The sequence below is a fragment of the Salmo salar genome, chromosome 07 (genome assembly GCF_965601325.2).
Source record: "Salmo salar chromosome 07, fSalSal1, whole genome shotgun sequence".
Taxonomy (NCBI): Eukaryota; Metazoa; Chordata; class Actinopteri; order Salmoniformes; family Salmonidae; genus Salmo; species Salmo salar.
In genome coordinates this window covers 41,620,691-41,643,391 of record NC_138297.1, presented here as the reverse complement: position 1 = coordinate 41,643,391, position 22,701 = coordinate 41,620,691, and the positions used below count along the sequence as shown (strand labels likewise).

Genomic DNA, 22,701 nt, shown 5'->3' with positions numbered 1-22,701 from the left:
ACAGACTGGCAAGCAGTTAAAGTATGTATTCTTTTTGGAAGGGGATACATTTGATAGACATTAGGAATAGTCCAACACCAACGGATTGTATAATTGTGTCCTAATATGTGAATAACTATCAATTTAGAAGAACAGATAAAATAGCAGTGTCATTGTTTTGTTTCTTTAAATAACCTGACTAGTTTATCACGGGGTTGACGTGTCACTGTTTGGGGGATCTCACATGTAGGTAAAAAAACGTCATGCCAACTTGGTTTCTATTTCGATCACGTTCAAACGTCGCTCTGACGTTTACGGAAGACAGGTTATAAAGAAACACCAGGAGTCAGTCGGAGAGGCAGCAGTTTGCAGGCAGAACGAGAGTTTTAAGAATCAGAAGAACGCTCATTCACCGGCGAATTTATAACTTAAAACGTCGGCAACTAGCGTAGACGTAGTACTGTTACACGTAAGTACGTATGGCTTTTTATTTGATAAATAAGTAAGCCTCCGATTTATTAACTTAAACTTTGTTATTCAAGTTTTACTGTCCATAGTTGGTTTCCCAGTACGCGCCTGGTTGTAGACATTGATACAATTTCACAGAGATATGCTTGTTTTTGTAAGAAATCTTCCTAACAAGAATTTCGCATTAATGTGAAAAGCGTAACGTTATACTAAAATATGAAAATACTACATGTAATCTCTCAAAGTCGATATATATTTTACCTCGATATTGTGCCGAAAATCACTCCCCCTGCCAGAATTCTTATTTTTTTCTCCTCTGGCCTCCATTGAATTATCCCCTCCAATAACCTTTGAACGGATTATATTAGAGACAGGAGGTTTGGCTCATTGGCTTTCTTAGAGGAGTATCTACACAATTAACATTTTTATTTTTGTCAAAAGATGCGTTTTGGATTGTACACACTACTATTTAAGACATTCTGGATAATTTAAAATAATTATAATTTGGTGGGTACTTGTATTTGTCCCATTTAACACATTTAGGCAGCTACAAGTGTGTGTTGAACATGTATGAGAATTGGAAATGTATATATTGTTTTGCGTGTCCCAACTCCAAGTGCTTTGCTCAAGGTCACATTTACATATTTTTCACCTTGGGGATTCAAACTAGCAACCTTTCAGTTACTGGCCCAAAGCCCTAACCACTATGCTACCTGTCACCTATTGATGTCATGTCAGACAGAGAACTCACAGGACAAAAGGGTGTGCCTCGGTATGTTGGCTTCCCATTTTTTGGCATCAGTTATGCCCTTTACCACAACAGGAGTGCTGCTGCTCTCTAGAGGCTTGTTTTAATGTTGTTTTTTTTCTCCAGTGAAAATTCTCATTCTCTATTCCCAATGTGCTGTTTAGGGGGGACTGTGCATTGCACTCATCCAGGAAAGTATACATTCATAAACTATATTTAAACCGCATAGCAGAACTTACAGATCAGTATTGTTGGATTTGTGTGATGGAGGATGTTGCAGCTATACACTCACTTCCTGTTCTGGTTTGTTTATTTTTGTTTAGGGAGATGGCAAACAGCAATGCCAATGGGACTACCAACAGTAATGTGAATGGGAGTGCCAAAGCTGGGCTGCCAGGGGATATGGATGGCATGGAGGACAGTGTGGAGTTCAGGCTGATGATGGCGTACGCCCAGAGGAGGAGACCTAGGGAGGTGTTGTGCCCGCTACCTCAAGGCACAGACACCCAGTCGGGTGGCACACAGACACTAGAGGGCCATGCAGACACATTTATAAAGAAGGAGGAGGAGAAGAAGAAGAAGAAGAAGAAGAAGGGGATGAGAGTGAGGCTGCAGAGCTTGGTGAGCTGTATCCGACCCCACAGAGACAGTACAGCTGTAGCATCAGGACCACCAAGAACACCACCACCAACGGGCACCCAGAGGTCCTCCTTCAGATCCTTTGGCAACTGTGAGTTTGTATCAGGGGAAGGAGAGACGGGAGGGTTGTTTGATTGCATGTGTAGGTGTAATACACTGTTCCTTACATTTTAAAGTACGCTTCTTCTTTAGGCAGATGGTTTGTTGTCATGCCAAGCATACTAAAGCTGTGTATGTTTCGGGTTTAGTGAAAGATGAGCTGGAGGTGGTAGCTGACCGGTTGACTCAGATTGCTGACGGAGTGTGCTTAAGTTCTGGGGACCTGGAGACTGACGGAGAGGAAGGTATGAGACCAACTCAGCCGTCATATCTGGGATGTATTCATTAGGCACCAAATGGAAAAGGGACTGAAAATGGGAGGGAATACCTGAACTTGTCAAATAAGAATCGCAAGTAAAAATGCTTTTCTACGATGTGCCTTAATCAATACAACCCAGAACTCCTTTGTTTTTTTTAACCTATGACCTCTAACCCTTACCCTCTTACCACTGCCTATCAGATGCTATAGAGAGGCTGGTGGGGCTGCTGTTGAGAGGAGCGGGAGACAAACTCAATGAGGAGGTAAAGTATGGCAGGAAATATCAGTTCCCGTAGGTAGAACCTGTGTGATTGTGTAGTTCTCTGCACACTTGGTGTCACTCTACACACAGATAATATTAGTCTATCTGCAAGACAGGGTTCCCCTCACAAAGAGAAACAGGGAAAAATGGTGGTGCATTTATCATTCATTTTTCATCAAATGGGCATTCACCCAGAAAATACTTGTTGGGATTGGGGTGTAAACTTCACTGTCCTCTATCTTGTCCCTGGCAGGTCCTGAAGGACGCCTCTCTGTCCTCAGAGCTCTTTGGCTACAGCTTGTATGAGAGGACCATCTCCACCTTCCTCAGCAGACTTGGCCTGACCTCGGACCCCAGCACTGAGGGGTCACGCAAGGACCAAATCGCCCTGACTTGTGAGGTAATCATGACAGAATTACATTTACATAATACATTTTTTCCAACCCCTTTTCTAACTAATGGCCATTTCCCCAGACATATTTGAATATACTCCTGGACTAAAAAGCATGCTCAAGAATCCCTATTGAAAGTGTTTTTTACTCCAGGAATACGCTTAATCTGGGTCTTAGAAACTGTCCCTGTAAGTGCTTTACATTGTATGCGGCTAAATCACCCATTGGAGTACTACAAGCATGTATACCCATTGGTGCATGGCAGCCATTTTGTGTCAAGTCTCAACCCTCTGCTCCACCAGGTGACCAGTCGCCTGTCAGCGGTGGACAGCCTCCCTATGAGCCGGGTGCTGGGATTCGGAGCCAAATACCTGCAGGATCACTTCTCTTCCTGGGCCAAACAGCAGGGTGGATATGTACGTACATACAGAGATATATCGCCTGTAGTACTGGAGGTCCACCTTCTTGATCCTATCAATGATCTACAGCTGACAATATCATTGGTATTTTGTGAGATGTTGGTCAATACAGTTTTCATTTATCTCTCAACAGGAGGAAGCTTTTGTGAATGATGATGAGGAAGTCGACTGAGTCAGAGGGATTTTCCCCATCCTATACACCCATTGGTTCTTCCCGATTATCCACCCTTTTCCCAAAGTATGCTCTTGCGCACTTCCATGGATCAGAATTTCATTGGTGTAGTTATTTACTAAAGTGAGTTTCCACCATTATTAAATGCATGATGGGAAAGGGTGGAGAATTGGGATGTAGCCCTCTTCTAACCCCAACCCCTAGAGAAGTTTCAACTCAGGTTAATATATTGCTATTATTGCATGCCCAATTAACATTGATTTTGCACAAAGAAACATGCACATAGAAATATACTGTCTTCCAGAGCCATAGTATATAAGAAACTGCATCTCAAACCCCATTCTTTCGAATGATACATTGATATGATATAAGAATGTATATGAAAGTACAGTATTCAGGTGTTTTAGATAACATTTTAATTGGGACTATAGGAATGTAAAAAAATAGAAACATCTGTTGAATGAAACATATTTACTTGATTATTTTACTTCATATTTAGTTATTTACTTTATTTTTTGTAAGAATAATAATGAGACTGTCTACTATTGATGTAGCCTATACTGTCTGATCCAAATAATGTTTACATAAAGCAACATTACCAAAGATGTCAACATTTACATTTACATTTTACGTCATTTGGCAGACGCTCTTATCCAGAGCGACTTACAAATACCAGACCTCCAGGACTTATGTCCTCAGTTTATCCAGAGATTGAGCCACTATATGGTTAAACCATGACTGGACCAAAGACTGGGGCAGCTACTGTAGCCTACATATACTGTATGGAAGTGTGTCTATTCACACTGCTATATGGTCACACTGTCATTCTCTGTGTGCTGAGTCTATGCATTGGAATGTCTGACTTATTTGTTTAAGAATAATTAAACAAATTCCATGTTATGATTATAGTGTTCAATGTTAACACTGATTTAGACAGCTTTGTGACTGATTTGTTTCAATATTAATTTATTGAATAAAAATAGGTCTGCTGAAAAGACTCCTGACATTGTGTCAAATGATTTATATATTGAAATGCCATCTCAAGATCATCACGCACAGCATACCTGTACAGGAATGTCACTCATGTACAGGTATTGTGTACAGGTAGGTCACTCATGGAGGGAGGGGGGATTTCTTGGGGCCTGTGCTGAAATTAACCCAAACGGTTTCCTGCACCTGCTCAACCTTCTTACAGACAAGAACACACAAAAACAGTCCAGAGAGAGGACGCAGTGTCATCTATTCACACAATGTGGATTTCTCGGCGTTCCGTGGATTTCAACATGTAGGTAAAACGATGTTTCGCCTACTAAACACTTTGTTCGGTATCTCATCTGTGTTGCGCGTGAAGAAGACTCATCGTCGCTGTTGCCTGTGTGCCCGAAAGAGTGCGTGGTAATGTAAGGTTATGCACCAAAGTAGGAAGTACTCACCGATGCGCTACATTGCGTGATCGGCGTATCACCGTTAGCTGTGGATATCGGTAATAAATCAACACTGAGGACGAAGACAGTGGACAACAGTCAAGGGGAATTGTTCAACCCTCCCAGGATGTACCATTCGAAAGTCAAGGTAGTCCGAGCCGCCCGGAGGCATACATCTACTCCAAGCAGGAGTCTGGAGAACATCGAGGCGGTCTGGAGCAAGATCAGAGCGGACTCGTTACCAAACCTCGAAGAGAGAAGACCGGCGAAGGTGATGAACCCCGCGGAAAACGGCTGCCCTGGCCGCAGCAGTAGGAAAAGTGGGTTCAAGCCCCCGGATGTGAGGACCATATTCTCCCCCAGTGAGAGAGACTCCCGGATGAGGGGGGAGGGACACACCTTCCACCTAGGTCTTTCGGGCGCGTGGTGCGATGTTTGCTGCGTGTACATCCTCCACTTATCCCTGATGTGTTCAGGTGAGTTCTACAACTGTATTATTTTTCAGTTGAGATAGCTTGACTGTCTTAACTCCAATATCATATACTACAGCAGACAATATACTGGTTAACAGAGAGCCTCAAGGTCTGAAGCTTATCAATTTAATGACTTATCAACTGGATACCTAAACTGCCTTGTGAAAACTAGACTTTCTTACAGGCTCCATACACTCCCTTCAGAAAGTATTCATACCCCTTGGCTTATTCCACATTTTGCTGTGTTAAGCCAGAATTCAAAATAGATTTTTTTGGTCACCGATCTACGCACAATACCCCATAATGACAAAGTGAAACCATGTTTTTAGACATTTTTGCAAATGTATTAAGAGTGAAATACGTAAATATCTCAAATACCCAAGTATTCACACCCCTGAGTCAATACTTTGTAGAAGCACCTTTGGTAGCGCTGATTAAAGCTGTGTGTGTTTTCTGATTTAAGTCTCTAAGAGCTTTCCACACCTGGATTGTGCAACATTTTCCCATTATTCTTAAAAACAATTCTTCAAGCTTTGTCAAATTGATTGTTGATCATTGCTGGACAACCATGGAAAAAGTCAAGGGGTGGGAATACTTTATTTAGGCTGTACATGTTCAGAAAGGCATGGCTACGTACAGTCTACCCCTACACAGGGCCGGGCTCTACACACACACACTCACACCGTGTTGATAAACTGGTTTATACACTGTACCTTTGTACACATGCTTTCCTCTCAGCTCAGCTCTCTCTGCATTCTTCCACTGATAGGCACTCACTTCCTCAAGCTAATGTCCTAGGAACCTGTTACCTGATGATTGATAGTATATTCTTGTTACTCCTATCATTGCTGCATTACTCCCCACTGGGTAAAAACTGGTTGAATCAACATTGTTTCCACTCCATTTCAATCCCCCTAATCTATGTTATGATGTTGAATCAATGTGGAAAACTGATTGGATTTGCAAAAAGTCTTCAACTTAAGGTCATTTCTTTTAACCTAAATCCAATGACATGGTGACATGTTGATTTCACATTAGTTGACAACTCAACCAAATGTAAATCGAAACTAGACCTTGAACTGACGTCTGTGCCCAGAGTGGACCATTAGTCATCACACGTGTAAAAGCATTGCTTGTACATTGGTTTTAAAGCACCTCTCCACATTGTCATGTCATTCTGCAGTGGTCTGATACAGTTGCTTATAGGCCTATGTCACATTAACTTGTTGACTTATGCAATGTGATAGTCAAATGTCCAGTTGTGTCTTGACTAGTCTCTGAGAGTGGGTAAATGCATATGGTGTAAAATATTTCCTCCTCCACACATCTGGCATGGAATGGGTCAATCATGATTAAAACCCTAACTTGGCCATTATAACACTAACCTGGTCAATACAACCATAACCTATTTCAAGTTTTAATGTCACCTGCACAAGTACAGTGAACTGCCTTTCTTGCAAGCTCTAACCCCAACAATGTAGTAATACATAATGTTATACTAAAAATAGAACAAAAACAAGATAAAGAAATAAAACGATAAATTAGGCATACTAAATACAGGGTCAGTTCCAGTACCATATTTACAATGTGCAGGGATACTGGATCGATAGAGAATGAGATTGCGGTAATAATGATTAATAAGTGACTTATTGATGTAAGAGATATCTATGCATCTTTAGAGTTTAAGTTGGGAGTTAAACTTTTCCCATGGTGCCCCAAATTCCTAATGAGTTAATTGTTACATGATTCATTTAATCGAGTGACAATTAGTTGCTCAAATAAGTCAGATTAATGATAGTCACGACACAAGGCACACTTGTTAATTGAAATGCATTCCAGGTGACTACCTCATGAAGCTGGTTGAGAAAATGACAAGTAGGCAAAGGGTGGCTACTTTGAAGAATCTCAAATATAAAAAAATATTTTGATTTGTTCAACACTTTTTTGGTTATTACATGATTCCATGTGTTACTTCATAGTTTAAGTCGTCACTATTATTCTACAATGTATAAAACAGTACAATTAAAGAAAAACCCTTGAATGAGTAGGTGTGTCCAAACTTTTCACTGGTACTGTATGTTATGCACGCCTCTTGGAGGGAACGCAACACCCTGCTACACGCAACTGCCTTCCCTGTAGCTCAGTTGGTAGAGCATGGTGTTTGCAACACCAGGGTTGTGGGTTCGATTCCCACGGGGGGCCAGCACAGAAAGAAAAAAAATGTATGAAATTGTATGAAATGTATGCATTCACTACTGTAAGTCGCTCTGGATAAGAGCGTCTGCTAAATGACTAAAATGTAAATGTAACTCCCCGTGGAGTGAAAGAGGTTGTCACGGCTGTCTGAAGAATGGGACCAAGGCGCAGCGTGTGTATCGTTCCACATTTTTATTATAACTGTGAAACTATGCAAGACATACAAATAAACAAAACGTGATGAAGAGGTAAAACATACACTTACTGAAAATAATCTCCCACAAAACCAGGTGGGAAAACAACCACTTAAATATGATCCCCAATTAGAGACAACGATGACCAGTTGCCTCTAATTGGAGATCATCCCAAAAAACCAGAAATACAACAACCAGAACCCCACAGAAATACATAAACTAGACAAAACCCCCAACAGAAAAAAGAAACTAGAACCAACATAGACAAACAAATTAGACAAAACCCTCTGTCACACCCTGACCTACTCTACCATAGAAAAATAGAAGCTTTCTATGGTCAGGACGTGACAGAGGTATGTGACTGTAGGTGCAGGTAAGGATGACTGAAAAAGAATTATACCATTAACAGGGAATTTATTTATTCCTTCACAGGATAATAATGGGGAAAGGGGCTGGACGGAACCAAAGAAATTAAAAGTTAGAGCCCCTTCTCCTACCTTACCTACCCACCCACAATTACCTAACTAGCCCCACCTGGCGCACTAACCAAAATACAGGGGATGGTCCACCCAGGTCTTACCTAGTGTGCATAGACAGACATACTATGGGCAGGACTTGCCTAAGCACTCAAGGTGCCTTCCCCCATCCCCCCTGGAAACAACAGAATACAAACGTAAGTAAACAATTTCAATATTCAAAAACACAGTCCTATTGGCACACACATACCTCAGAAGCAGCAGCTAGAAAATACTTAACAAAAACTGTCTGAGCAACAACCAACACAGGACAAAGAAGGTCTCTGAGCAACAACCAACACAGGACATATCAATCAGCTCCCCCCTAACAAAGGAACACTGGCTTTTCAAGCTGGAGAAGGAGTCTGCAATTACAGACAGCCGTATCCTTTGACGAGAGGGCAGGGTCAGCTCCAATCAGCTGCTTGGGGGAATCCAGGAAGCCATTTCCTGAAATACATACACACAAACCCACAACACAGAAACTGGGGAACGTAACACGCCCACCGCAAAACATGCAAGCTTACAGTTTGCATTAAAACCCAACATGTATCCCCAGTTACTAAACCCGTGAAAGTGTTGGCAACCACATTCGCCAAACCCTTCACATAGTATCCTTGTACAATCAGAGCCCACCGCATAAGGCTGCGGTTCTGATTGTACATTTGCTTCAAAAACACCAAAGGATTATGGTCCGTGAAGACCAGTATAGGCAAGGCACTGGAGCCCACATATAGTACCTCAAAACTGTAAGGCTAGCAATAAAGCCAGCGTCTCTTGTTCAATGGTGGAGTACCTTGACTGACACAAGTTCAACTTAGGGGAGAAGAAACTGACAGGCCGATCCACTCCCTCTTCATCTTCTTGCAAGAGAACTGCACCCACCCCCACTATACTAGCGACTACCTCCAACTTAAAAGGTTTGTCAAAGTTGGGGGCAGCAAGCACTGGGGCACTACAAAGTAGCGCTTTGGCGGACTCTAAAGCATAGTTACAGTCCTGGGACCACATATGTGGTACTTTGGGACTAAGCAGAGATGTAAGGGGAGCTACTACCGTCAAAGAATTCTTACAGAACGTACGGTAGTACCCTACCATCCCCAGGAATCTGAGCAACTGGCAGCGAGTTGTGGGAGCAGGAAAAGCAACAATTTCTTCCACTTTGCCAGTTACTGGGCGCACTTGACCTCGTCCCACCTGTTTCCCTAAGTCAGTCACAGTAGCCTTCCCAAACTCACACTTGGCCAAATTGATGGTTAAAGCATTCTCCAACCGCTGAAACACTTTAAAGTGGCGAGATGATCAGACCAAGTAGACGAATGAATCACATCGTCAAGGTAAGCAGTAAAATTTGTTACATCTGCAAACACAATATTAAGTAGGCACTGAAAAGTAGCAGGTGCATTACACTTTCCAAAGGGCATCACATTGTATTGTACGAAGTTATCAGGCGTAACGAAAGCTGAGATGTCAGAAGTGCAAGAGATCAGAGGCACCTGCCAATAACCTTTTAGCAAATCTAACTTACTAACGTAAGCAGCAGAGCCAATTCTATCAATGCAGTAATCTAAGCGATCTAGTGGAAAAGAATCAGACTTTAACTGCATTTACACCGCGATAGGCCGTACATAAGTGGGACGTACCGTCAGGCTTAGGAACCATACACGGGAAACTCCAGTAGCTGTTATTGGGTTTTGCCATGTCATTCTGTAATAAATAAGCTACCTCACTTTCCTTAGCGTTTACCTGGTACGGATGCTGACGAATAGGAGCAGCATTCCCCACATCCACGTCATGTTCCAAGATGGAAGTGCGACTTGGAACGTCCTGAAACACATTGAGAAAACAATTTATCAATAGGATCATTAGTTTGATCGTTATCCAAATGTTCCATTTGAGAGGGTAACTTTTTCAGCATCTCCGAATTACATAAGTGTTCACACTGCTGTAATGTATGGCGTAATTGCAGCCCACCCGCCTTATCCTCCTCCAGGTCCCAGCCAGGCTTCAGCACCACTGCAGCCACACTGGAGACGGCGGGCTGGACCGGCTTACCTGAGGAACTGTTGGGAGAATGACGCACATAATATGTTTTCAGCATGTTAACATGACACACGGGAAGAACGCCTACAATCTGGGGTCTTTATCACATCATTTGTGTCACTGAGTTTCTTTTCCACAAGATATGGCCAAGAAAAACATGCCGACAGAGATGAGCCAGGGATTGGGAACAAAACTAAAACTTTATCCCCTGGTGCAAAAGAACTGCCAACAGCCTCTGTCATAATGTAACTTCATACGCTTTTGAGACGAGGAAAGAGACTTTTGGGATAACGCACATGCGGCGTGCAGTCTCTCCCACATCTTACTGACATAATCCAATACATTTTTAGGGGCGCTACTGGGTGTAGGAGATAATGCTCCTTCAAAACTTTTAGCGGACCCCGTGGGGTGTGTCCAAACAAAAGGTCAGCAGGGCTGAACCCTAAGGACTCTTGTATTGTTTCCCTGATAGCAAATAGGACAAAGGGCACCCCCTCATCCCAATCAGTACTGGTATCCATGCAATACTTGCATAGCGTCGCCTTTAGCGTCTGATGCCAGCTTTCGAGAGCCCCTTGACTCTCTGGATGATACGGACTAGAGACCTGATGGGAAATACAGTGTCTTTAACACATTTGAGAATAGTTTTGACAAAGTTGGTCCCCTGATCAGTTTGGATTACTTTAGGGAGTCCATACGTAGAGAAGAATTTCACTAGTGCCTTCACCACAGTCTTAGCCGTTATAGTACGGAGAGGGATAGCCTCTGGGTATCGAGTAGCACTGCACATTGTTAGTAAGAACTGGTTACCTGACCTGCTTTTCGGCAACGGACCAACACAATCGATCACTCATTCAAACGGTTCCCCCACCACAGGAATCAGGCAGAGTGGCGTACGAGGAACTGTGATTCGCTTTTCCAGTGAGTTGACATACATGACATGTTTCACAAAATTGGACATCAGACTTCAAACCTGGCCAGATCCCCAAATGTCCGGACCACTCCTGGTCATGGGCGAGTGACAGAACCTGCTGTCGGAACAACAACTTGATTAACTTCACTCCAGTCACTAACAGTGTCATGAGCTCCCCATTTACGCATCAAAACTCCTGCTTCCATAAAGTAGGCGGTCTCCCTAGTTTTAGCTTCCTCAATGGAAATTACCGAAGCAAAACACTTGAAGACTAGTTTCTCCTTTTTGACTTGGGGAAAAAATACTGCCCCCTAGCCCCAACAGGTTAAGGAAACACAACCAGCAGACATAAACATAGCATAGATAGGATCCGGTTTCCCAAATGCTGAATCAATAACTCGGGCCAACGGACGAGCCAAAGACTGGACTAAACCCATTCTTTTCAATTTAGGGGTGGTGACAGGCACTGTTCCGGTTTATTTTTCAAAACCAGGCAGTCCGCAATCACGTGACCCTTTTGGTGACAGTAAAAACATTCACGGATCTCATGAAAAGGCTTAGGATTGTTGGAGGAAAAGCGACCCGAACAAGGCACTGATGATGTAATCATTCAGCTTTCAAAACGAGGCGCACCAAAGACAGTCTTGTGGGTCAAAGCGTACTCATCTGCCAACACTGCTGCCTCGACCAATGTCACCACTTTCTGTTCATTTAAATGAACTACAATTCTACCAGGGAAGTTGTTTTTAAAATCCTCCAACAGCATCAACTCCCGAATATCAGCAAAGGTGTTAGCTTTGCTGGCTGAACACCATCAATTAAACAGAGACTTTGTCCATTGCAAACTCAACAAAAGTAGAGTGAGGGTTTTTTGTGGTTCCTGAAGCACTGCCTATAAGCTTCAGGCACCAACTCATAAGCCCGCAACATGGTTGTTTTAACTATATCGTACTGTAAACTGTCTTCCAGGGAGAGAGCAGCTACTACTTCCTGGGCTTTCCCAGACAATTTACATTGTAACAGGAGCAGCCAAACCTCGAGTGGCCAATGCAGCGCAGCTGCCACACGCTCAAACGCAGAGAAACAGGAATCAACTTCCGACTCCTGGAATGGAGGGACTAAAGCAATATTTTTATTCACGTCGAAGTGGGCTTGATGACAGGAAGGTTGTGGAGTCGCACTGACGCCAGCGTCTAGCTCCAGTTGTCAGATCCTCACCTTGTCAATTTCCATTTTCCTAATTTCTAAATCAAAACGCATCTGTCCATCTTTTTGCTCCATTTCCAAACGGGCCAGCCTCACCTTTAGCCTAGCGGTCCCTTCTGAACGACCTGAAGCAGAAGATAAAGGATCATATTGGGGCAATGTAAAGGGGGTACGAGCAACCCCTTCCTCCACCCCATCCAACGTGGCATCGCAAGGTCTACCCGTCATCTCTCCTGAAGCCTCCCTCTTGTCATCTTTCAATGAGAAAATTTGTTCTCTCCTTAAGCCCCACCTGACTTGCACCTAAAGCTCAGCCTTCAGGGCTTTCTCAGGGACGGAGAGTCCATGTTGTTCAGCTATAGCGCAAATGTCTACTTTACGCAACCCCACCAAACTCAGAGGGCACTTCAATAAACTGGGAGACTGCAGCCTACTGAACACACGCAAACTAAACAAGTCACCCAAACTCACAACCTACCATCACACCTCAATCACGAGAGCAGCAGGGTCTGGTGGGTTTAATGGATCCCAGATGAGCCCCCATTATGTTACGCACACCTCTTGGAGGAGGGAACACAACACCCTGCTACACTCAACTCCCCGTGGAGTGAAAGAGGTATGTGACTGTAGTTGTGGCTAAGGATGACTGAGACAGAATTATACCGTTAAAAGGGAATTTATTTACTCCTTCACACAGTAATATGGGGAAAAGGGGCTGGACGGAGCCAAAGCAATGAAAATCAAAGTTAAAGAGCCCCTTCTACCTACCCACAACTTACCTAAATGGTAAATAGTGTGCCAAGTGCACCACCTGGCACACTAACCAAAATACAGGGGATGGTCAACCCAGGTCTTACCTAGCGTGCATAGACAGACACGCATAGACAGACACATATATGTATGCCCACAGGCCTCTTGCCTAAGCACTCCCAAGGTGCCTTCCCTCATCCCCCCTGGGAACAAAAACAGAATAATACAAACATAAGTAAACAATTTCAATAATCATAAACACTGTGTCCTATTGGCGCACACATAGCTCAGAAGCAGCAGCTACAAAATACGTAACAAAAACTGTCTGAGCAACAACCAACACACGACATCACAGACGCGCTCTCTGAGCAACAACCAACACAGGACATATCAATCAGCTCTTTCCCCTCCTAACAAAGGAACACTGGGCTTTTTAAGCTGGAAAAGGAGTAATACAGTAAAGATGCTGTAGGAAACAGGTACAAAAGTATCTATATCCACAGTAAAACAAGTCCTATATCGACATAACCTGAAAGGCCGCTCAGCAAGGAAGAAGCCACTGCTCCAAAACCGCCATAAAAAAGCCAGACTACGGTTTGCAACTGCACATGGGGACAAAGGTCGTACTTTTTGGATAAATGTCCTCTGGTCTGATGAAACAAAAATAGAACTATTTAGCCATAATGACCATCGTTATGTTTGGAGGAAAAAGGGGGAGGCTTGCAAGCTGAAGAACACCATCCCAACCGTGAAGCTCGGGGGTGGCAGCATCATGTTGTGGGGGCGCTTTGCTGCAGAAGGGACTGGTGCACTTCACAAAATAGATGGCATCATGAGGGAGGAAAATTATGTGGATATATTGAAGCAACATCTCAAGACATCAGTCAGGAAGTTAAAGCTTGGTCGCAACCGGGTCTTCTAAATGGACAATGACCCCAAGCATACTTCCAAATTTGTGGCAAAATGACTTAAGGACAACAAAGTCAAGGTATTGGAGTAGCCATCACAAAGCCCTGACCTCAATCCTATAGAAAATGTGTGGGCAGAACTGAAAAAGCGTGTGCGAGCAAGGAGGCCTAAAGACCTGACTCAGTTACACCAGTTCTGTCAGGAGGAGTGGGCCAAAATTCACCCAACTTATTGTGGGATGCTTGTGGAAGACTACCCGAAAAGTTTGACCCAAGTTAAACAATTTAAAGGCAATGCTACCAAATACTAATTGAGTGAATGTAAACTTCTGACCCACGGGAAGGTGATGAAAGAAATAAAAGCTGAAATAAATCATTCTCTCTACTATTATTCTCACATTTCACATTCTTAAAATAAAACAGGGAATTTTTACTAGGATTAAATGTCAGGAATTGTGAAAAACTGAGTTTAAATGTATTTGGCTAAGGTGTATGTAGACTTCCCGACTTCAACTGTAAATGTGATATTTCAGTTTTATATTTTTTATAAATTAGCAAAAATGTCTTAACCTGTCTTTGCTTTGTCATTATGGGGTATTGTGTGTAGATTGATGAGGAGAAAAAACTATTTTGGAATAAGGCTGTAAAGTAACAAAATGTGGAAAAAGTCAAGGGGTCTGAATACTTTCCAAAGGCACTGTATGTGTGTATGTGTTGGGATATATGGACAGTATGTGGATAAAATATGTACTCTATCTGAAGAATACGTAGCATACAATAGTATATGTTCAGCAATAGTTGAATAGGATGGACCGGACGAGAATACACTATATTCATATGAAATGGGTAAAACAGTATGTGAACATTATTAAAGTGACCAGTGTTCCATGTCTATGTACATTGGGCAGCAGCCTCTAAGGTAACCATGTCGTAGCCGGCTAGTGACAGTGACTAAGTTCAGGGCAGGGTACTGGGTGGAGGCTGGCTAGTGATGGCTATTTAACAGTCTGATGGCCTTGAGATAGAAGTTGTTTTTCGGTCCCAGCTTTGATGCACCTGTACTGACCTCGCCTTCTGGATGATAGCGGGGCTCGGGTGGCCTTGATGATGTTCTTGGCCTTCCTGTGACACAAGGTGCTGTAGATGTCCTGGAGGGCAGGCAGCGTGCCCCCGGTGATGCGTTGGGCAGACCGCACCACCCTCTGGGGAGCCCGGCTGTTGCGGACGGTGCAGTTGCCATACCAGGCGTTGATACAGACCGACAGGATGCTCTCAATGGTGCACCTGTAAAAGTCTGTGAGGTTCCTAGGTGCCAAGCCTAATTTCTACAGCCTCGTGAGGTTGAAGAGGCGCTTCTGCGCCTTCTTCACCACGCTATCTGTGTGGGTGGACCATTTCAGATTTTCAGTGATGTGTATGCCGAGGAACTTGAAGCTTTTCACCTTCTCCACTGTGGCTCCGTAGATGTGGATGGTGGCTTGCTCCCTCTGCTGTCTCCTGAAGCCCACATTCAGCTCCTTCCTTTTATTGACGTTGAGGAAGAGGTTCTTTTCCTGGCACCACTCCGCCAGGACCCTTGCCTCCTCCCTGTAGGCTGTCGCGTTGAGTTGGAGGTGTGCGTGGCCATGCATTCATGGGTGAACAGGGAGTACAGGAGGGAGCTGAACACGCACCCTGTGTTGAGGATCAGCGTAGTGGAGGTGTTGTTGGCTACCTTCACCACCTGGGGGCGGCCCGTCAGAATGTCCAGGATCCAGTTGCACAGGGCGGGATTCACACTCAGGGCCCCGAGCTTGAAGTACTATGGTGTTGAAGCCTGAGCTGTAGTTATTGAACAGCATTCTTACATAGGTGTTTTTCTTGTCCAGATGGATAGTGCAGTGTGCAGTGCGATGGCGATTGTATCACCCATGGATAAATTGGGGCGGTATTTACAATGAGGGAAAAAAGTATTTGATCCCCTGCTGATTTTGTACGTTTGCCCACAGACAAATAAATTGTAATGGTAGGTTTATTTGAACAGTGAGAGACAGAATTACAACAAAAAAATCCAGAAAACGCATGTCAAAAATGTTATAAATTGATTTGCATTTTAATGAGGGAAATAAGTATTTGACGCCCTCTGCAAAACATGACTTAGTACTTGGTGGCAAAACCCTTGTTGGCAATCACAGAGGTCAGATGTTTCTTGTAGTTGGCCACAGATTTTCTATGGGATTAAGGTCTGGAGACCGTCTAGGCCACTCCAGGACCTTAATGTGCTTCTTCTTGAGCCACTCCTTTGTTGCCTTGGCCGTGTGTTTTGGGTCATTGTCATGCTGGAATATCCATTTTCAATGCCCTGGCTGAGGGAAAGAGGTTCTCACCCAAGATTTGACAGTACATGGCCCCGTCCATCGTCCCTTTGATGCGGTGAAGTTGTCCTGTCCCCTTAGCAGAAAAACACCCCCAAAGCATAATGTTTCCACCTCCATGTTTGACGGTGGGACGGTGTTCTTGGGGTCATAGGCAGCATTCCTCCTCCTCCAAACACGGCGAGTTGAGTTGATGCCAAAGAGCTCCATTTTGGTCTCATCTGACCACAACATTTTCACCCAGTTGTCCTCTGAATCATTCAGATGTTCATTGGCAAACTTCAGACGGGCATGTATATGTGCTTTCTTGAGCAGGGGGACCTTGCGGGCGCTGCAGGATTTCAGTCCTTCACGGCGTAGTGTGTTACCAGTTGTTTTCTTGGTGACTATGGTCCCAGCTGCCTTGAGATCATTGACAAGATCCTCCCGTGTAGTTCTGGGCTGATTCCTCACCGTTCTCATGATCATTGCAACTCCACGAGGTGAGATCTTGCATGGAGCCCCAGGCCGAGGGAGATTGACAGTTCTTTTGTGTTTCTTCCATTTGCGAATAATCGCACCAACTGTTGTCACCTTCTCACCAAGCTGCTTGGCGATGGTCTTGTAGCCCATTCCAGCCTTGTGTAGGTCTACAATCTTGTCCCTGACATCCTTGGAGAGCTCTTTGGTCTTGGCCATGGAGGAGAGTTTGGAATCTGATTGCTTCTGTGGACAGGTGTCTTTTATACAGGTAACACGTTGAGATTAGGAGCACTCCCTTTAAGAGTGTGCTCCTAATCTCAGCTCGTTACCTGTATAAAAGACACCTGGGAGCCAGAAACCTTTCTGATTGAGAGGGGGTCAAATACTTATTTCCCTCATTAAAATGCAAATCAATTTATAACATTTTTGACGTGGGTTTTTATGGATTTTTTTGTGGTTATTCTGTCTCTCACTGTTCAAATAAACCTACCATTAAAATTATAGACTGATCATTTCTTTGTAAGTGGGCAAACGTACAAAATCAGCAGGGGATCAAATACTTTTTTCCCTCACTGTATCCCTGTCATTCACACAGAACCATTGGCCTTATAGGCCCAAATGGTCACCTAGGCCTGTGGGCCTCGTCCAAATCCATTTACATGGAGAGGTGAGAAGTTGGTGAAATCAGATTAGACACAGAGGAGATGGTGGATTAACATGACCATTCATTCACCACAGGGAAATGTTAGAGACCTGTTGTGCTCCTGGATTGGAAATAACTTGTAATAATTCCCCATAACTAGATCAGCTTTCATTCATTTGTGTGTGTGTGTGTGTGTGTGTGTGTGTGTGTGTGTGTGTGTGTGTGTGTGTGTGTGTGTGTGTGTGTGTGTGTGTGTGTGTGTGTGTGTCTGTGTGTGTGTGTCTGTGTGTGTGTGTGTGTGTGTGTGTGTGTGTGTGTGTGTGTGTGTGTGTGTGTGTGTGTGTGTGTACTTGCCTGCCTGCGTGTGTGTTTGCCCTAGCGCCCAGCTGCTGTTTGTGCAGGTGCAGTGACAGTGTGGTTCCAGAAGACACTACCCTCTGTGAAAGGTTAATGACCCATCACAATGACCTCACACTATGTATTACTATCCTTGTGGGACCTAAAATGTATTTCAATTCATAATCCTATTTACCCTAAACCTGACCTTAACCCCTGACTCTAACCCTAACTCCTTCACCTAACCTCTAACCCCTAACCCTAATTGTACTATAACCCTTAACCTAACCCCTAAAATAGCCTTTGTTCTTGTGGGGTCCTGGGAAATGTCCCCACGAGGGAGAATTATGCTTGTTTTATTATCCTTGTGGGGATATCCGGTACTCACGAGGATAGTAACTCTCACACACACACACACACGCACACACAGGGTGAATGGGGGAGCGACAGTAAGGGGAGGGACTAGCACAGGCCAGACATGACACAGAAAAGCCAGACAGGGCAGGATAGCGAGAGAGAGGGAGAGAAAGAGAGAGGGAGAAAGAGGGTAGAGAGGGGCCAGAGTGAAAGACAGTCTGGGATTTGCAGGACCTGGGCAACCTTATGTTGGATATGCGCAGCGCTCTCTGCAAAATGGAGCCCAGTATGTATGAGTTGGAATCTGGGTGTGTGAGCGTATGAGTGTGTGTGAGCTCTGTGTGAGGGAATGAGCAATGGGGCTGGCTAAAGGATTTGGGAGGACTCTGAGGAGGTTATCTGGTTTCTTCTTCCGCGTTCCCAAACTGATCCGCCGCTCTGGACACCTGGAACTAAGCCTGCTTTGGAGGAACTCTGGTGAGTTTGTGGGTGTATGTGGGAGTGTGTGGGCGTGTGTGTATATATGCATGTGTGTGTGTGTGTGTGTGTGTGTGTGTGTGTGTGTGTGTGTGTGTGTGTGTGTGTGTGTGTGTGTGTGTGTGTGTGTGTGTGTGTGTGTGTGTGTGTGTGTGTATATATGTGTGTGTGTGTGCGTGCGTGTGTGTGTGTGTGTGTGTGTGTGTATACATACGTTTGTTTATGCGAGTGTGTGTATGTGGGCCTGTGTTCAGCCAACCCCAGAGCATGGCGGTAAGGCAGACAGACTGTTTGGTGTCACGAAGAGGCCATGAGCTGAGAGATAAAACAAGTGTATAAACACATTGTTTAGGGACCTACAGTTCAGGTCCACAGATGCAGTGTTGAGTCCACAGACAGATCACTCAATGTCATCCCTGACCTGTCATGAAACACGCAAGACTCAGCGCAAACACTTTGTGTGGAAGGCAGGCAAACAGACAGACAGACTCTGCAGAGAGACCGAAAGACAGAGGAAGTGATACCGGTGAGAGGGAGAGTGGAAGAGAGATGGAAAGATATGCGCGTTCCATAGTTAAGTGTGTGTGCATTCAGTTAGGTGTTTCACAGCCATGTGTGAAAAAGCTCATAAGTGCTGAGGGAATGGGTTTAGTCCCGTCGCTGGTATCTATGTGAAACTGATTACCGTTTACTGAGGAAAAACAACACTACCACAGTGGAATGACAACCCTTCCGTCTCCTCCACTGACAGTCAGCACGGTCTGAGACCACCTGCTGTCCTGGCAGTGTGTATGTGTGTTTTAGTGCGGTGTGTTTTGTTAGTGGGGGCCTGAGTGGAGCCGGATAGGAATGAGAGACGTGGAATTCAGAATTGAAGTCTCCGACTGTAGAATGTGGAACTGAGAGGGCTGTTAAGTATGCGCAATGCTGCTTCAAAAAGGAGATCTATTTTCTGTTGTCTAAAGAAAGCGCAGGAACAAATACAACGCACCACCTGTCTGGACTCGCCACACAAATACACAGCTCTCCAGCCCCAGACCATTCTACTCCTATTACAGTCCGGTACTAAACAGTGTTGTCCTATTGTGTTGCTCCATCCAGATCCTTAGTGTCATACCAACTGCTTGAGTAAATTGATCACGTCGACCCATAGCCCAGATACAGCCATTGTACCTACTGAAACACTAGGCTTCACTCCAGCTTTGATTACAGGATAAGAAAACTATATCTCTCTCTCTCTCTCTCGCTCTCTCTCTCACACACACAAACACGCACACACTCCATCCCCAAACACGCACACAGGTCTACCTGGTCACAGCGGGACTCCAAGGAGAATAGGCTTGAGTACTGTCATGTCCTCTGCAACCACACGGTGTCCTCTGGGTGAAGGTCTGGCCCTCTCTTACTTGCTTTTAAAACCAAGGCTATGGTCTTTACATGTTGGGAGTGGTACTGCAAGATGTGTGTGTGTGTTGTAGGGAGGGGGAGGCCGAGTTTGGCTGAATCGGCTCTTGGCACGTCAGTGAGAAGGTCGCCACAGGCTCCTTATCTCTCCTCCCAGCACACAGAGACATGGTTAGACGGCCAGCTCTAAATACTACACCCAGCTGACACTGGCTAGGCTCAGGGGCGAGTGGTGTTGGTACGCATCTGTTTGTGGAGTGTGTTGTTGTTCTTCGTGGGAGTGTGGGAAGATGCTGACTTGCGCTCTGTTCTCCTCTCAGCTCCACTGATTAAGTCTGATCGATTGGTTTTGCCTGGCTGATTACAGGAAGGGCTATTATCAACGAGACAGCACAGCTATACTACGCATACAGACACATGCGCACGCACGCACGCACGCACGCACCCACACACACACACACCACACACACACACACACACACACACACACACACACACACACACACACACACACACACACACACACACACACACACACACACACACACACACCAACACTCCCCACAGGCCCAGGAGACTCCCAGAGAAAAAAAAAGTGCTTAACTCATCAGACAGTCAGTGAAAATCATCATCAGATGTCAGTCTTTTGCAGTTGTGTAAGACATGGAAGCGTGTTTCTTTCTCCTCACTGGGGCGAGACAAATCTCCTCTAAGTTCATGCATCACAGGCAGAGTGCCTTATGTCTGATGACATAGCCTGTGGTGGTGTTTGTTATTATGTCATGGCGTCGTGGACGGACAGTGTAACGTTTCCTCTCTGGTTCTGTCCCAGCGCCAGGGCCTAGCTGAGACAATGCTCAGGCTTTGCCTCATTGTATCGAGAGCTACAGAGGGTTAGCGAGTGTTAGGGCAGGAAGCCTAGCAGACAAGAGCTGACCACCCTCTTTGTGTGCTGGTGAGCTCAGAGAGGAGCATCCCTGGCCTACACACACACACACACGTACGCACACACTCTCTCGCACGCACGCTCGGACACGCACACTCTCTCTCTCCCCCTCCGCCTCTCCCTCTCTCTTCTCTCCTACTGTCTGTGTGTCCATCACTGTGACCCACTGAGCCTCCATTTGACAGGCAAATCACCCACTCAGCACTACCATACAGAGAGAGTGGGAGGGGGAGACCGAGAGTGAGTGGGCGAGTGTGAGAGAGAAAGCGAGAGAGAGTGGTAGCAGCTAGGCAAATGAGTCTCTGTGTAGGTCTGGGCTGGCGAGGGAGGTGGGGGTTCCCAGTCCATACAGGCTATTGTTCCTGATGCTTGTTGTGCCTGTGTGTAAGAGAGTGAGTGCGTGGAAGCTGGGCCTGTTCCTACTGGCCAGTGGTGGTACAGTGTAGGCAGTGGTCAAGGAGTATTGGTTGGCAGACAGAGCAGTGAGGGAGAGCTTCAGAGAGAAGAGTGTGTGAGGCAGGAGGGAAATGGTGTGCTGGTCGGGGATGGGAGCAGCCATCTGTAAACTGTCGGTGAAGCTCAGCCGGCAGGTGAAGAGGAGGTCCTCAGGTAAGAGAGGAAACACAAACACACACACACACTCCACTCTGTTCCTGTACACCAGTGCTAACCGTGAGGACTTGCTGGATGTTCTGTACTCTGCAGAGGGAGTGTCACAGTGATGTGTAATGTATTCTGTGTTATTAGCCGTCTCTCCCTGTCTCTCCTCCGTACTGAGTTATTTCTAAGTGGGCTGCTGGATGCCGGCCAAGCCAGCGCAGAGAACGAGAGGAGGAAAGAGAAAGAAAGAGAGTACATGTTCGAGATTCCTTCAACCTTTTGTTCTGCCGTGGCGGAGTTACAGTATGCATGGGAGGAAGTTTGTGTGTCACTGTAGACTTTTCCCAGCCTGTCAGACAGACCCGATTGAATGGCAGCGGAACAGTTCCTCTTGTTCTTTGTCATTCCAATGTATTATACAATGTTTACACTTTTCTTGCACTTGGAATAGTTGGAATCGTAGCTTTTGTTTCACTTGACTGAGCTGAATGTTGAGAGCTCAGATGAACGGTGTTTGAATGTTGACTGTGAATGGGGTCAGTATGAGTGTTTGCATACTGTGGACAACCTCATTTCCATCCCGTCCTCTCTCTCCAGACACAACACAACCTCACCTGGTTACTGCTGTTGCTGGAGACCCGAGCCTGGAGTCCCAGGGAATACTCGCGTGGCCGTTTGGGGTTGCGTTACAGATTAAATTCGTTAGTGTCTGGGTTATACATGAGTTATTTGGTTATGGATTAAACCTGTTAGGGGTTGGCTGCATATTTAACAAAGTACTTGTGACCTGAGTGAATCCACGGGTTTCTGTTCATGATCACGCTGCTATTGACTCAAACACAGACGGAAATACTTGAAATCCTCCTGGCAAGGAAGTGGCAAGAGTCTTCAAGAGGTGGAAGAATAACTGGAAGTATGAAATGAGGGTATTTTGGTGCGGTGTTAAACACCGCCCGCTCTGTTAACACTCACCGTGAGGTAATGCAGGCTCTATGAGTCTGCAAGGTCGGGTCAGAGTGGGCTCTTCACAATTATTTAACAAGCTCCTCTCCTCCTGCTCCAG

The 22,701-nt window shown here is 45.0% G+C and overlaps 2 protein-coding genes across 9 annotated transcripts in view; both read left to right on the top strand.

Moving 5' to 3' along the window:
• The first annotated feature begins 236 nt into the window (after positions 1-236).
• On the top strand, positions 237-4,434 carry LOC106609252 (apoptosis facilitator Bcl-2-like protein 14). 6 transcript variants are annotated; one of them, XM_082977634.1, is made up of 8 exons: positions 268-448; positions 1,360-1,387; positions 1,520-1,925; positions 2,083-2,178; positions 2,394-2,455; positions 2,708-2,854; positions 3,149-3,262; positions 3,399-4,434. In XM_082977634.1, exons 3-8 carry the CDS (start codon positions 1,523-1,525, stop codon positions 3,435-3,437), a joined length of 861 nt encoding a protein of 286 aa, XP_082833760.1. In that variant the 5' UTR covers positions 268-448; positions 1,360-1,387; positions 1,520-1,522; the 3' UTR covers positions 3,438-4,434. The 6 variants fall into 6 exon arrangements, with proteins under 6 accessions (XP_014063313.3, XP_014063314.3, XP_082833760.1 ...); XM_045721924.2 differs by having other exon boundaries at positions 307-448; positions 1,360-1,390; positions 1,519-1,925; XM_045721922.2 differs by having other exon boundaries at positions 308-448; positions 1,322-1,390; positions 1,519-1,925.
• Positions 4,435-4,656: 222 nt separating this feature from the next.
• Positions 4,657-22,701, top strand: part of LOC106609251 (ras association domain-containing protein 3) — a 57,899-nt gene continuing 39,854 nt past the window's right edge. Inside the window, exon 1 of one of the 3 annotated variants that reach the window (XM_014207831.3) lies at positions 4,657-5,337. In XM_014207831.3, coding sequence (XP_014063306.1) covers positions 4,989-5,337 — 349 coding nt within the window. In that variant the 5' untranslated portion in view covers positions 4,657-4,988. Of the gene's footprint in view, positions 5,338-18,441; positions 18,689-21,539; positions 21,648-22,701 lie in introns of those variants that run through there. The other 2 variants (XM_014207832.3, XM_014207834.3) reach the window with 2 other exon arrangements.